Source organism: Macrosteles quadrilineatus, unplaced genomic scaffold, assembly GCF_028750875.1.
Source record: "Macrosteles quadrilineatus isolate MER2022 unplaced genomic scaffold, UCM_ALF_1.0 Scaffold_9__3_contigs__length_116548681, whole genome shotgun sequence".
NCBI classification, from domain to species: Eukaryota; Metazoa; Arthropoda; class Insecta; order Hemiptera; family Cicadellidae; genus Macrosteles; species Macrosteles quadrilineatus.
Window position 1 is genome coordinate 87,750,814 of NW_026542602.1, and position 16,320 is coordinate 87,767,133.

A 16,320-nucleotide genomic window follows, 5' to 3' on the forward strand; every position below is an offset into this window, starting at 1 on the left:
CAGACCGACGTCGGATTAAATTTTAAACTTTTCATTCAAAACCAGATTATAAATCCTAACGATATGGGTAAATCATCGATTACACCCAACCAGGATTTTGTTCATGGTTGTGGGGGGGAGGGGGGGGGGTAAGGTTGCTGATATTTGCGATCCAGATCAGGTTTTTGTCTGCGAATCCAGCAACTTTCTACAGTAAGAAAGCGGCAATCACTCTCTCCCTTGTAAAAACCACTTACGAAACCTCCTGAACTGCTAGGCGCCGAGCCATGTACCATGTAACTGTCCAGAATAAATAGGTGAGGCATTGATTTTGTATACTGAACGAGTAGGCGCCACGTCTACTTGGAAGGCATAATACCAGATGTCAAGCAATACAATTTACTGTTGAATTCCGTTTGATGGTTTTAAATAACAAGAAAACATTTAAAACATGTCAAAACACCTGTACAGTAGAACAACAAACGGACACTACCTCAAAATTAAAATCGTCTATCGTCGCTAGCTTTTTTGATCTTTCAAAAGTCACTCCCTTATAGACTTGACATGTACTTTTGGATCAGCTGAAGACAATTTTAACGTAAGTCCGGGATTTTTATGTAGTTTGGACACACTGTTGCTTGTCCGTATGCATCTAGCTTAATACCAAATTCCACCCTAAAATAAGAAAAAAATATAGAAATCAGCACACTTCAAGGTCGCCTACATGTAATAACTCATAAAATCAGCCCTCTGCTGATTTTGCAAAAGGACGAGTTCCTACTATTTACTCTACTTGCACTTTTCAGTCGATGCTAAAAACGAGCAAGACTGTCAATGAATGAGTTACTACAGATTTTTAAAATTATTTTCAGTACTTGATATGGATTTTACACTAAAATACTACATTACATGCAGTGTTACCATAACAATTCTGCAGGTCTCAAAAAGGTTTATATGATATAAGAGTATCTTTGTTTTACACCAATATTGTTATGTCTACAATATCACTCCTACACTCATCTCATCTCCATTCTACTTGGCTTAAAATACCTTCATTCGTATGGTCGCAATTTCAGAATAAAGTATTAAATTTCTATTTCAGATAGTAAACCCATACACTATTTTAAAACTGATTCTTTTATATGAAAATCTAATAAAAGATTCAATATTAGGTAATTGCGTTTATTGTGGTGTTATTATCATGTGTTGATGTTTGTCAATATTATTTATTCAGTTTATAATGTTAAACTGCTAACTGTTATTAAAATCATACTATTGAGGATCCTTGGATTTTAATACACTTGATATCAAGAAATACTCCAATTGTCCCCATTTGTACCCAATTGTACCCTCTTGTAATGAAAACCTTTATACAGAAATTTCAGGTAGGCCTAGTATTTTCTGAATTTAAAATCTATATATATATGAAAACCACATAACTACTGTAACCTGTCTGATTGTCTCTTTCTATTGTTAGACCTTCATCTCAGCAACAAAATATTTGTATTTTCTTCTCTGTTCATAATCACAGACTTCAGTTTTCCATCTCAGTACTAGAAGTTAATGTAGACTACCTATTTCAAGAACTTGTAGTGAGGTATCTTTGGATAAAATTCTCAAACCACATTCTGGATATGCAAGGTATTGTAATTTAATTCCTACATTCATTCAGAAGGAAAAATAAACCAATAATTATAAAGATTGGTTTGATTATTCTTTGATCAATCTTTATCAATAGATATATCTCAACAAACAGCTCAAAGTGATAAAAGATTCTAGATCAGAAAGGCAAGTAAACCTCTTGGTAAGCTTTGTACCATAAGAAGCTTCAAGTAGGCTAACTCAATATTGCAATCAACATTGAAGCCTATTTTAAAATTCAATATTTGTCAACAAATTTAAACGATTTGCGTATATGAAAAGGTAAACTCTTTCCAATATAGATTTAAACAGATTTAAACTAATAAAAAGGTGATAAACATAAAGACAAAGGATAGTTTTTGTTTTTGTTGTGTAATATTTTATAAATGTCTGGCTACAAAGGAACTTAACATAACATCAACATATCAATGATAACTTATGGGCTATTGTACATCATATTAGATATAATTATTAACACAGCTTCAAGTAAGTATAAAACTGAATAAGACAATATGTGCCTATGCCATTCCTATCCTAAAAAACAAAATGGGCGGACAATGTTAAACTTGATTTTTCTTGGTCCTTAAAAAATTAACTCTTTTAAAACATTAAAAATTAAAAACATAAAAACTTATAAGTGATCTGTAGTTTAGTGCTGATTGTGTAAAAAATGTAAAACAATTGTAAAAAGCTAGACAGGAAGGCACATACTGAGGCACTCATGTAAGCTTTGGAAGACAAATAAAAAATTTGATCAATAAAAAATAATTTTTAGCGCTGATCGATTTAAAAAAGTGACCTAACTATTTTCAGTTCCTAACACTAAATCCCTGTAGGCTCACCTAACCTAACTGTCAAATACTGTCTATCGATCCCTGGTCAGCATGGAAACACCTTGAACTCTGCTATGATAGGTAAAATGTTATACAAATTATAAAAACTCCGTAACAAAACTTACAATTTATCATCAACTACTACAAAAAAACATAACGAACAACATGAATAACAACCAAATACATTAATGCTACTTCCAGATAACTGAAAAATTCTGCGCAATGATTACAGTGAAAACAGAAAAGTACTTAATGGTAACCAAAAACAAAAAAATAACTCGATGTAATGAAAGAATAAAAAAGTACGAGTCCAACTCGAGACAAAAAATGTACAAGGCATGAAAGTATTGCCATTTAAAAATGTACAGACAAGTAACAAATTAGAAAATATAAACTTGTGTATTCAATGTATTGCTAAAAACTACAAAACTCAACCATCTACAGCTAGAGCGTAAGATACTTTATACAATAATATATAAACAACTAACCTATTGAACACTCACTTGCATTGCATTGTTTGACTTTAGAGGAGGTACAAATTAACCGGCTGAACCAAGAAATCTGACTATAAATAAATAGATTATGATAATATGCGTGGACTCTAGTCTAGGCTTTTGTACTTTAAAGATCTTTCTAGGAAATATAAATATGCTATATGTAGTTACGTTATTTGTGTAAACAATAAATAACATTTTATGAAAACTATTCAATATTGAAAGTCTACATCTACAGAATCTAGGGAGAGGGAGTTTGAAAACAGTCTTAATTTGGAAAACACAGTAAATCGACTACAATTGCACCAACATTTTCAAAATCACTGATGATTGTACTGATAAATATCGTTAATACAAAATAATCACATTAAAATAGAACCGTCTAAATGGTCTACATATATCTAACTGTAACAATACTTCTTTAAAACTCTTAAAGAAAACTGCGATAAACCAACTATAAAAGTACAAAAGTTACAAAAATGAACAATGATCTGATATCCGAAATGATCTACATTAAAATTACTCCAAATCAAAATTTGATTGAGCAAAACAGAAGAATCACAAAATGAAATCATCAGCCTTGACCGTTGCATTCTATTGTCTTTCCAGTTATACTTTGGCATATAGCATCGTTAGCAAGTAGATGTACATCTTAAACCTAAGCACAGCATTGTTGAAAAGCATAAGTTACAAAAAAGAACACTTACTAGCTCATATAAAAACTATATACAGCTATACAGTATGGCTTCAGCGGTTCTTGATGGTTGCTGCCGCTCTGGCCTTGCGAAGACTCGAGACCATTGCTCTCAATCTTTCTTGTTCCTTCCTGAGGGCTTGAACTTGCATGTACTTTGACTGACTCTCGGCGCTCAGCTCTTGACAGTAACTAGCTGCATCTCTCAGAATCACAACTTTGGCAGCTCTGTCCTTGCCAACCAAACTAGGAACCAACGTCTTCAACTCCTCAAAGCTATTCCTCAAGTCTATCCTTCTCATCCTCTCCATGTTGTTGTGCAAGTCCCTTTTCTCCTGATCCTCTTCTTCGCCGAACCTCGGGTTCTTTTTTCTCCTGGTAGGAGTACTCTTCTGTCGCTTGGTCTGACGGGAGTACTTGTATACTGGCTCGTCATAGTCACTGTCTGAATCGCTGCTCTCACTGATGTACTTCTTCCTCTTGTGTTGATGATGCTGACGCACTACTTGGTGTGACGCCTTCAGTTTCCTACTGACAGCCTCCGACGCAGACAGCAGCGACGTCGTGATCTCCTCTAGGTGTCGCTGGTCGCGGCGGGTCGGTCTATTTGGCAGATTTCCTCCGCAGGACGACGATCTACTCGAGGACGATGATGACCTCTCACTCAAGGACACTACGTCGATCTCTTCGTCTTCCTCTGCAAATACAGAACACCGTTAATGTCACTATCAGTACCATACTAAACTATCTAGACATACATGTGGTAAGTACTTTGTGCGCACGTCTTTGATATACATAATCCCGGCTTCAAATCCTACCAATCACCAATTAATTCTATCAAGTGATGAAGCCGCAATCTCAAAACCTAGCCTGAAGTTGCAGTAGGAGCGCCACGACGGCAAGGGCGTGGTAGAGGGTCGATAAGTGTTATCAGAGGGTGGGGGAGGCGACGCATTCCGACGCTCTGCATCGTGGCGCAACTGTGGTACGACAGACGATATTGCGCCAAACCTACCCTACTCCGCGGTTTATAATATAAATACCTCAAACATCAAAAATCATTTCAATAAAAGAAACAAGATCAGGACATTTACAGGTGATTATAAAAACATTAAGAGCTGTATAGTATTTTCTTCAATTTGCGTACTCGTTCATTTCTCGATGAAATGTGTAATAAAAAAAAAACTAACGGAAAAAAACCATCCCGAAAAATCAAACCAACTTTCTTCGGCGCCTTTCCCCGCAAAACTACGTCGAGTGAATGAGAAAAACGGCGATAAAAATAGCTAATTGAGAGGCTAGTCGCATTGCGTGCAGCATGAACGGATTGCCTGCTCTAGTACATGCAGTAGTACGCCGTGCCACGCTACACGCTATTGTATACAGCTATAGCCCAGCCAAGCTACGTCTACGTCAATGCTCAGACCTTGACCGCAGACATTATCGCTGAATTTTTATCAGAGGCGCCGTTTGGGGGCCGCGCCATTCAGCCTATTTTCGCTTTCGATAACCTGACACAGTATATGCGAAGGTTATTTAAACGTGATAAAGTATAGTATGCTATTTGGTTTAAAATAAACATCTAGTGCACGGTAGTGATACTAGCAGTAAAATTATACATCGAAGTAGGTGGTTCAGAATAGTTTTCCCAGCACATCTCGGTCCCCAAGTGTTACAAACAAGTAAAGTAAAAAATATGTATTTCGTTAAGGAATTAGCGATACTAAAACGGCATTAAATTTACTGTAACCTAATCAATTAGCGGATAAATGTTTTTGTAAAAGAATTAACAATAAAAATGACCACATGATTATTTTATAAATATTCCACAAGATAAAGTCCCTACCGTAAAAAAAACTCGAGAAAAAAACAAAATATTTTAAATTAAAAAAAAAAAGAAACAAAGTAGTAATTAAAAACCACAACATAAATACAAGAATCACGAGTTAACACGATTGAGAAAAACTTTAAATGAATGACATATATTTGCGCGCGAAACCCCCCTTACGATGTATCAGCCGACGTAAATGTTTGTGTTGAAAACAAAAATAGATCTCGATTGTCAAAAACATTATCCATTCAAAAAAATGTCAAACCTATAATTTCCACAAAATATTTCCAAGATAACGAAACTATGCCTACAAGAGATCCCCCCACATGTAAAAACGCCTAACGTCCTGTTAACGACTGTAAGGTGAATGGGCACGTGTGAAGACACGCCTAAGTTCAAGGACGGGTTGTCGACCTCGGTGTACTACGGCGTCCATTGCGCAGGACCAGTCGATAAGGGCAGACGTGACGTCAGGGAACCGCCCTAGCGCCCTTACCTCCCCCTACACAGCCACCGCTACGTCACCTTCCCTAGTGTTGCGCAATCAGCAATACTACCCGGCCACTACATACGGGGTTGAGATTAGCGGAGGGATCAATGTTCTAGACACTGTTGAATTGTGACTTGATTTGGCGGGAATTGTAGGATCGAATCTGTGCCTTGCACAACTCACAAGTATGAGATTCTAACAATTAGCTAACATACTAGCAAATACTTTAGTACAACTTGATCCTCAAGAAAACTCCCTACAAAAGACTGCTAAAAATAACGCCAATTGCCAATGATGTGTAATGTATGGCTCAATTATTTCATATGTATTTAGCATCAATTCAAGACGAGAACTAAATATTCGGTGCCATCTCATATGTAGTAGTAGGCCTACTCCGCGAAAAATAATCCCTTAAAAATCTTAACAGACATTCAAATACAATATCATAAGCACCTCAACCCTTCTTCAGTCAATCAAAATTGATTAACGTCTAGAATCGTGAAAATTCTTCGTAGAACAAGCGTAGGCCTAAAAAATTATCTTTATTTACAAATATTAGAAAAATATTGATACAGCTGGTACAAACTAAATCTGTTAACGACCAACTAAACGTGATTGAATCATACAACGGAAACGACTGGTCCCACGAGACAACTGAATGTAGAGCACAAAGTAATCGCAATCCATGAATGAACGGACGGAGGAAGCGACCAAGTGAAACTTCCGCAGGCAAATTGAAGAACCGCGCCTTCGTCTTGTCCGCATTCTTTTCTCACGCTGGGAAAATTAAAAATTCTGCAACGAGATGGATTTGAAAACGATTCATTTCACAAATACATCGTTTCTGAGTGAAGATGTTTATATAGACATTACCAATTATTTATTGTTACACCTTACAATATAAGAGAGCTATGTATCTACATAAACGAAATAAAACGTAATATGGAATAAAATGATCGAAAACGGTTTATTGGTGATGATCATTTGTTTAAAATTAAAAATTCGTTAGTCATTGTTGCATTCCCAGCAATCACAGTTATGTTATCAACTTAGCTTATCTTGACCCTTGACGCATATACCAATTTCGTAACTGAGTACACACAAAATCTTGCGTATATGGAAATATACCACTTTATAAGATACTAAACTACTGTTTTCTGTTCACATACACGAAAGCTATTTCAGAGATTTTCGAGTGTAACAGCCTATTTGAACGGAATCCTACGTAGTAAAAAACCACACAACATCACACCATCCAGATAAAATTTTGAATCGCAGGGGCGCGGCGGGGCTGAGCCAAGCTACGATTCCCGATATTGATCGCAAGGGTAGTACTCCAACAGGTTGCCCCCCCCCCCTGCGTCTAGACTTCCCCAACAGCCCCGTCTACGTCAAATCGCACGTCAAAAACACATGTCGTTGCCGCAACGATATATATTACAACCCCAGTCGGTCCTTACATCCCTCCCAGTGACATATTGGAACCATCCTGGCCTTCTAGCGAAATGAACATTCGTTTCGAGGAGTTTGTACGCTTCATTGAACGGTGATACGTTTTGCTGCCACAATTCTTTTGGAGAAACCGCATAAAGCCCACAATGTAACGGTTAAGTTGAGGAAACATGCTTTCTAGACAATTTCTGGAAAAATATGCAGAAAACAATAATTGGGGATTTAAAGAAAAATTTGAACCAAAACCGTGAAATATTGGGCTGTCACAAGGAAATTGAATACTTTGAGATGCGATTTACAGTATATGCGTCATTGAGTAGAAAAATACGTTTTCCCTCGCATAAGTTTTGGTGACAGAGTACCAGCATTTGAAATCACATCAAGGGCTTATTACGAAAGACTATCCCCCACAACCTCATAAGAGCCAGATTTATTTGAGTTCGTCTTTATTCCTACGAGCCATTTGACAACGTTATTTCAAATTTACTCAGAATACTAGGTAGCTTCCCATATATTTATTCCAAAGCAAACATTTTGACACGAACTGTGTATTAATCAAGCACGTAGAGTAATTCCTCACTAAGCCTCCCAGGAATCACTAGTAACCTGTCTACAGTCCACACAAGGCAGCATTTTAACATTCCAGGTACATTCCTACTGAGGACTGAGGTGACTAACCTGGGAGTTACGTAAGCTTCCCCTCCCAACGTTGGATCATTCATTGGGAACGAGCGCTAACTTAAGCCGATTACCTTATCTGTGATTGGTTGACAGCTACAGGTATTGGGCTAACGCGTAAAGGATTGGGTACTAAACTTTGGCTGTGCGAGTGGTTTTCCATAGGCCAGTAGAATGTAAAAAAATATTTGGGTTTTTTTTTTATTCGCTTTGAGATGTGATTTTAAATTTAAATTTTTGCGACTTTCAAATAAATTATTCAATATTGATCATAAAAAAAACTTATAATCTTAATGCGACCTTCCGACTGTCATGTGGCACTATATCATTCATTAGAAATATATCCAAGATGAGTAATAACTCATCTCTCAACCACCTGCCTCCATCACAACTTCTTTATCCAGGAACAGGTGGACCACGAGGCACTAGCACCTGCCCGGGTAGGCGTTACAAGATGTAAAAGTAATGACAGTTGTGAGACAGGTGCCTCCAGAGCACCTAGCTCCTCTCCTGTGGCAGGCACCTGCCGTGGTTGTCGACCTACTGTCCCAAGGTCATGGTCTGGCTGTCTGTCAAGGTCAGAGTGACCTTGGAGTTGTGGCTGTCTAATACTAGCTGTGAACCCATTATTTTGGCGCGGAGGTTTAATCGCATAAAAATCGCACTTGTAATGTCCTATAATATCGAAAGCCTGTTAAACTTTGTTCTAGAAATTCGAAGCTAGGGGATTCGATTGTATAAGATAACCGGTACTGTAGGGATCCTGATGTAACCATCTTATATTATAGTAGCCTAAATTCATGATGTAGGCTATTACATAATAGAATAATATGAGATATGCTAAGTAAAAACCACACACAAAATTTTAATTAAGCTTTTAGTTTAATTTGAATCAGTCCGCATTTAGTGCAAACAGTCTTGTATTTGAACGGTTCAGTTCTATTTGTGATGTCGCTCGAAGGCCGCGCATTCCATTTCTAATCTAGAGACAAATATTTTGCTGTTCATTTGTTAGACTATGGAATTCCATAGCTAGATACTGTAGTTCTTTACCCTTCGTGCTCCAAATGAGCTTTTTATCAGAAGTTGGTTAAAAGTAGGTTAATTTATTAGATAAGATTAAAATCAGCTGTTTTCGATGTACAGTATTTCGTGCTGTAATGTTGTCAGTGATCATAACCTATTTAAGTTCGCCAAGGTTGGCGCACCTGTACCCCAGACTCTATGGGAGGTAACTTCTAATTGCCCCCTAGGCAAGTTTATGCTCCTTCCCCCCTGGCGCTACCCCTGCCCGCGTCCCACCCTTCTTATCTTCCTACAGATTCTTTACGACCGACAATTCACGTCCCGCCCTGTAATCTTGGGCGATACAGACGCCATTTTCAACTAAACGAACCGTCTTAAGTTATTTCGTCTGGATCTTTTAAACTAACTATAAATATTTAATTCTTACAGCTTTTGTCGGTAGATACCTCAAACGTTTGTCCTTTTATAACTCTTATGAATTCTGCATTGATGGGTTTTCTATCGGATTAGGCTTACATTAAAAGTTTATTTGTTTTACGTTACAAGGCTTTAGCCTACTGTCTTGTAATTATTAATTTATGAGACCCATAAAAATTACTCCAAGATAGAGGATTCTAAAATTTTGACGTCGTCACACGCAAAGATAGAATGAATACACACATAATGAAACACAGAATAATACATAGATTTTGGATGACAGACATGAGTAAAAAAATCAAATAAATTCCTATATTCAGTACTTTTGATGAAGAGGCAGTAAACCCCGCAGATAAAACACTACGACAATTAAATTCAACAAGATACAACAACGCAAAGATTACGCACAAGTACATTCCCATCAAAATTAAATGTCCGCAGCGGAGCCGGATTTCAAGAACAGTGATTTAAACATTAAATGCCCGGCGAGCGAGAGCGAGAGAGACAGAGAGGAATGCAAGGTGACCTTGTATAGGCCAATGTTTCCCGCGCTTTTCCCCCTCCACAGCCGCCGCCCGCCGTCTGACCCGGCCGCAACATTGCGCAATCTACCCGCGAAACCCCGCAACTGGTATGGTTCTCGACCTGTCTGGCGTCTGGCGTCTGACTGTCAAAATCAAGTGACGAGTGTAGCTTAACAGCTGATCGTTCTGTCACTATCAACTAAACTGGGCTTATCCATACATAAAGTACCCATGAACTTATGACAAAACTTTAAGTCACACCCCCATAAACCATATACTTAAAATGTTCGTCATGACGAGAAACCTTGCTCAAAACGATCCATTATTTCATAAATTGCCCTTTAAGGTCGTAATTCCTTTCTAAAGGAAACTTTCCATGTACCCAATGTTAAAAATACCTCAGATGTACTTATTTGTTTGTTATTTTTTGAAAGTAGGCTAATCACCTTATTAAATCAGGTGTGATTAGGCTATTTGTTTGTACAGTATTATATTCTGTTTTGTTTATTTCAGCTTAACCTAACAAGTCAATAATGTTATTAACACTTATGAAGTCAACCGGGTTGAAGCCCTTGGGTATCAGCTAGTCTAACAATACAGTAACAGTAATAATAATAATATAATGTGTTAATGCTATGACAGTAGGACTACTGACAAAAATAAAGAGTATATAGCAAACATATTCTTAATGGAGTAGTGAAATAATAATTAGGCTAGTTATTTCACTGCTTTTGGAGCTATTCCCTAAAAAAGATTCACTTTTTGGTAGCACTGTTAGAGAAGTAATATTTCTCATCTTGTCTTTACATCACCACCTGATCAAATAGTAATTGTCTTGTTTACCTTTTGTATAGTTTGGTTTATCAATAAAAACAAAATGTCAATTTCTAGTAAACTAAATAACACGACACATAACGCTTTCATAAAATAGGCTACTTCATTATCTGATACGATAAAGGCATTCTACTGATGATTTAAGATTTTGACATCCAACTCTAGTCCAATGTATTGTAGCCTATATTACGTAGGCCTACATTATTCTCTCACTTCTGAAACATTTCCAGTACGGTACATAGACCACTAACAAGACAGTTTCTAGAACTCACCAGAATCTGAAGGTGTGACGACTCCCAACTCCTCCGGTCTGATGTTCTTCTTGCTAGAGACATCGTAGTTGTGGTCGGTCTGCGGCGGTACCTCGGGCTCCCAGGCCTTGGGTGTGGTGATGGCCTCGAGGGCGCTGCGGAACACACTGGTCGTGTTATGGGGGTCTATAGGGATGGGTGCAAGATCGTCATCCTCTGACTGCGGCGTGTCAGGTCGCGAGTTCTGAGGGGTGGGTAGCTCGCGCTTCACAGGGGTAGTGTTAGTGTACGCGGGGGTGTGAGTGGGAACAGAGGGTTTCGGCGGAGTCACTGTAGTCCTATTGAGAAGCAGACTTCTGCTCTCAGGCTTTACCGTTCTTACTTCTGTCCTCTCACTCGCGGGCACTATGGTAACCACTTTGTTGGCACTGTGGGTGATCAACACCCCGGGTGTGGTTACGGGTTTGGGTATGGATGTCGGTACTACGGGTGCGGGTGGTGGTGGCTGAGGTTTGGGCACAGGCCCCACTGTAGTCCTTTGGAACTCTTTGTTACAACACTGTCCTCCCCACATACAATCGTGGTTTCTGCTCTCCCGGAACTTCTTGGAATTCAAGCACTCGCCGTCGCTGTCATCCTCGCTGTCATAGCTGCTGTCGAACACACTGGGGTCGACATCGTCCAGGTCGAAGCTCATGAGGTCGATGCGGTTGAAGAGTTCCTCGTCGCTGCCAAAGAGCGACTCCAGGTCGTCTTTGGAGTATTGTCCCCACGGGTCGCAGGGGTCGAGTTTGCAGACCGGCATCTTACTAGGTGAACTGAAACAAAACCGAGCTGTCAATCACCGGTTTTTACGATTCTTGAATCCTGTGAGCAACATACCATACTTACCACTAGAACAGGCAAAATACAAATAATTTCAAGTAAGTTAAGTTAGGTACTTTGAATCGTTAGGCCTAAGAATACGACCTGTCCATCATCAATTCATCACCAATTCAGACCTGTCCATCATCAATTCATCACCAATTCATCAAAACATTTTTCACTCGACTCGTTATGATTATATTTTAGCCTTTAAAATAACTGGCCTTAAGTTCCTTGAAAAGGATTATAAAGCTTTACTAATCACTTTCATAAGACCCAATTCAGCCTTCTGAATTAAAATACTATTTCTATTTAAGCTTCTGCAGAAACAATAATTCATTCTAGTTGCAGTGCAATTTTTACTTAAATGCAAATGACTGTTACTCCAAAACAAAATTTGTAATAAGGATGTTTTGTAGGTGTAAAATAAGAAGAACAAATTGGCCTAACTAATCTTCAACATTGTTTTGCGGGAATTAATTGTCACACCAATTAAGCCTAATGCAGCCTATTTACTTAAGAAAATCGTTTAGGGCCTATTACAATATATCCTGTCCTCTCACTAAATTCAACGTATTTATTTAGGAAATCCTTTCCTTAAATATTAAACCTAAACCATTTTTAGAGGACAATATACAGTAACCCTACACACAGTAGGAGGCTAAGTTATACCGATTTCTTGCAATTCATTATAACTTAAGATAAAAATGGATTAATTTAGACGAATCGATTGGGCTAAGTTATTTTACTCATGACAGTTGTATCTTATTTGAACGCACTCTAATAATTTACCACGCTTAATATATTACAAAATACTGTATGCACGTTATGTAAGGTAAAGAAAACCATTTTAAGTTTTTTAAGGAATTACTTTACTTACTAAGCTATTACTTTTTAAAGTAGGCCTAGACCTAACTTTAATTTTCAACAAATTGGAACACCAATAAGTTTAGCCTATATACTTATTATTGTTTAATAATGTAGTACGTTTATCGCAATAAATAAATAGGCTAAGTTTCTTAAGCCTTAGTAATTTAAAATGGCGAATAGAAAAAAGATATGACTCAGTTAACTTGAAATAGCTCCCATAGCTACCTAAACCGTTGAGCTAGGCTTTATATTATTTAAGTGTCATGCAACTTAAAATAAACAAAATGATATTCAGGCATAGGACTAACTTATTATATGTTTAAAACTTCTTTCAGCTTCCTTAATATACTAGGATGACATTACACGAATTTGCGCATTTAACTTTGAAAGAATCTATGTAATTTGTTCGAACATCTGACTAAAGTGGGCCAACTTATCAAATAATAAGAACACAAAAACCCTAATATTGAATTCTTTCACCCTACCTACTTAGGCCTAATAAGTTTAATGAAAACAGAAATTCAAATTTACTATCCCAACTAACAGCTTAAGTTGATCACTTAAACTAAACGAGAAGACCATAAACTAGTCATGATCATAACTTAATGATTATTATGATGGCATCGAACCTCGAAACCACCAAAATGTAAATGCAGTAGCTTTAACTTCTCAGCTTCTCTCACGAATAATTCTCTAGATGTTGGTAAACGCGAATCTTCGACATGACAGAAGAAATGACAGATGTCAGTTATGTTATTGGGAGTACGTTTTATCTATGTTAATAATAACTGCCTTCTTCTCTTCTACTACGAATAAAATTCGGACTAGAGTAGTACATGGGCTCTTAGTTAAAAACTATGTAAAAAGTTAAACAATTTGTTAAATGCGTTAAACTCACCTCATTTTTACTCTAAATTATCAATCAATTAAATACCGGTAGGCCTAAATTCTTGGTAACGCCACGACAATAATAGCAATGGGTATTTTTATGTAAATCACAGAGAAGAGCAAAAGCAACAATGGATTATTAATATTTGCTTTAATTAAATACCAGCTGTTGGTTTGACATCAGTATCCGGCGCGGCGTGAGTTTGACAGCTGGCCACCGCCCACAAAATTCCGGCGAAAGTACAAAATGTCGTACTATAATTTATGAACATAGTTATTTGAAATTTTAAATGTAAATAATTAACAATAACACATAAGCTTATAATATATTAACCACAATAAATAAGTAAAATCCGCCACGACAATTTGATGACGTGGGAGTTCAAGTGCCACGTTCACTTCTTACTGGGTTATCAAAATCTTGTCTTCAATCTATAACATGTTAGTATAATGAATATTTCCTAATATATATTATCGTACTAACCTGGTAATGGATATCCTTAAGTGTAACACGAAGTCAATCACAAAATATCACAAGTCCAAAAAAGCCGGCCGGCACTGACGAACACCACTAAATTTATTTAGGAATAAATAGCAATTCGCAAAGAAACGTCAATCGAAAAACAAACTGAACAGTACTTTGCGAAAATTCACTAAACATTATCCCACAGTAAGAAAAGATAAATAGTCAAAGTCAGACTTTGACAGGAGAAAAGCCGGCAGTGAACGGATGACGTTTAGCGAGACCACTGCCACTACGACTGAGACTGAGTCGCTGCCGAACGAACGGAGTGATCAGCTCTATGCGACGGACTGACACTTCGGCTACGCCACGCCCGGGCCGGTTCGTATCCCTCCGCCGGCCTTGGCGCGCTGGCGGGAACTCGCGTAAATGGGTCATATCGTCTATCAATTTCTGTCTGTTACAGATTTTTAAGCAACTAAACTATCTACGAGTTGGAACATTAACTGTATCAATAAATCGTACTCAAACGATGTGTTCTAGTAGTATCCCTTCAATTGACACGTCGTACTGTCATATGTAACTCGATTTTATTGACGGACTATTTTGCTGCGCGCGCCGGCCGGTGGGGGGAGTGCTCGCCGGTACTTCCCGCCATGCCGCGCTCTCCTTCAACAATTTAAGTCTGCTCTGTTTTCTGAATCATCATGTATTTAAAGTCGATTCATTTGCCCTTTGAGAGTACTCCTTTGGACGGGAGCAGATGTTTTTTGGATGACTCAGCCATTCATTCAAACGATAAGGGCGTTCCAGTTAGTCGACTGTTTGGCCGTTTTATCTTTGGAGTACGTAGTTCAACTCAAGGATGGTTTTAATCAATAGGAAGAGAGCTGTGTTTTTCGAACAATGTCAATTTTCTGGAAAGTTACTTTTAAATTAGAAAAATATGTTAAAAAACTACGTTGAGATATTTAAATAATTTTTAACTCTTTTCAGAGAAACGGTTAGATAGTTTTTAGAAGCAATAGCGATTACTTAAAATAATATACATAATATAATAAAATATAATATGATTGTTAATATAATAAACAATTTATTCTTTTTAACTAAGCTATGGCACGTATGATTATGAAAACGAATTGAGTGTATTTGCGTACAGTGGTACAAAAAAGTTTTATAAAGTAAAAAAATAACAACATAACCATATTTTTAAGATTGTAGCTCAAATTACAGAAAAATTTCACTCTGTATACTTTTACTGAATTAAAAAACGGCTTCAGTGTCTTATCGTAAGTAACGATGATGTTATATCATTTCTGATCAACATTTATTCAATTAAAATAAAATATACGATAAATCATACAATTTTTTTACATTATCTCTTGGTCGACGACACAACAAAAATAATTTTCTCGTGAAATGTACGTTCTTCCTAGAATTAGACGATCATCAACCTTGGTAACAATTATAAAAACCGTTGTTAGGATCAACATTATGACAGGAAAGGAACTCGTTTTAGCCTAACATTGACCTCATGATAAGAATCAGCTTTACATTTTGTCTACTTCTGCACTTTCTTTGACCAAAAAACTTTGGCGTAAGTAAGTTTAAGATTATTTATGAAAGGAACTTGTTCGATCCTTGACCTAAAGATAAGAATTACATTTCGTTTAATTGTAAACTTTAGATGTAAGACATACAAAGATACACTTATGGCCTTCATAGTATAATAATCTCTGAGACGAAATAAAAATCAAGTTATCCTCAAGGCACTTGAACTTTGGCTACAAAAAGCTGATAACAGGTCATTAATTCATTAGACTGTTGCAAAATCTCTTATACAATGAGAAAAATTACTCCGTATTAAATATTCGATGTTACTGTTTTGTAGTGAATTGTAAATTTGTGCATTGACATTTAACTTTTAATTTGTTACGAATCAATTTTTACCGTGCAGTATTTATATATCTGACTAAAAATGTATTTTAATTATAAACCATGAATTTTTGTTATTATACTTGACTTAATGTGACTGTTAAAACTGTTTACTGTCCGGTCTTAAGTTTTTTTTTTTTCAAGTTATTATCTAAT

The 16,320-nt window shown here is 37.0% G+C and overlaps 1 protein-coding gene across 1 annotated transcript; it reads right to left on the reverse strand.

The window, feature by feature from the left end:
- Nucleotides 1-2,674: 2,674 nt before the first annotated feature.
- Nucleotides 2,675-14,566, reverse strand: LOC129004107 (transcriptional regulator Myc-2-like). The gene is made up of 3 exons (XM_054432534.1): nucleotides 14,251-14,566; nucleotides 11,166-11,962; nucleotides 2,675-4,338 (listed from the first exon to the last, which is right to left on the reverse strand). The coding sequence occupies exons 2-3, from the start codon at nucleotides 11,947-11,949 to the stop codon at nucleotides 3,695-3,697; spliced, it is 1,428 nt and encodes a 475-aa protein (XP_054288509.1). The 5' UTR covers nucleotides 11,950-11,962; nucleotides 14,251-14,566; the 3' UTR covers nucleotides 2,675-3,694.
- Nucleotides 14,567-16,320: the final 1,754 nt, after the last annotated feature.

Bases quoted from the DNA above. Each gene is read 5' to 3' on its own strand.
- LOC129004107 (XM_054432534.1), bottom strand. From the start codon at position 11,949: ATGCCGGTCTGCAAACTCGACCCCTGCGACCCGTGGGGACAATACTCC. The intron at 4,339-11,165 runs GTGAGTTCTAGA...CTGTATTTGCAG, and splicing joins CGTCACACCTTCAGATTCTG to AGGAAGACGAAGAGATCGAC.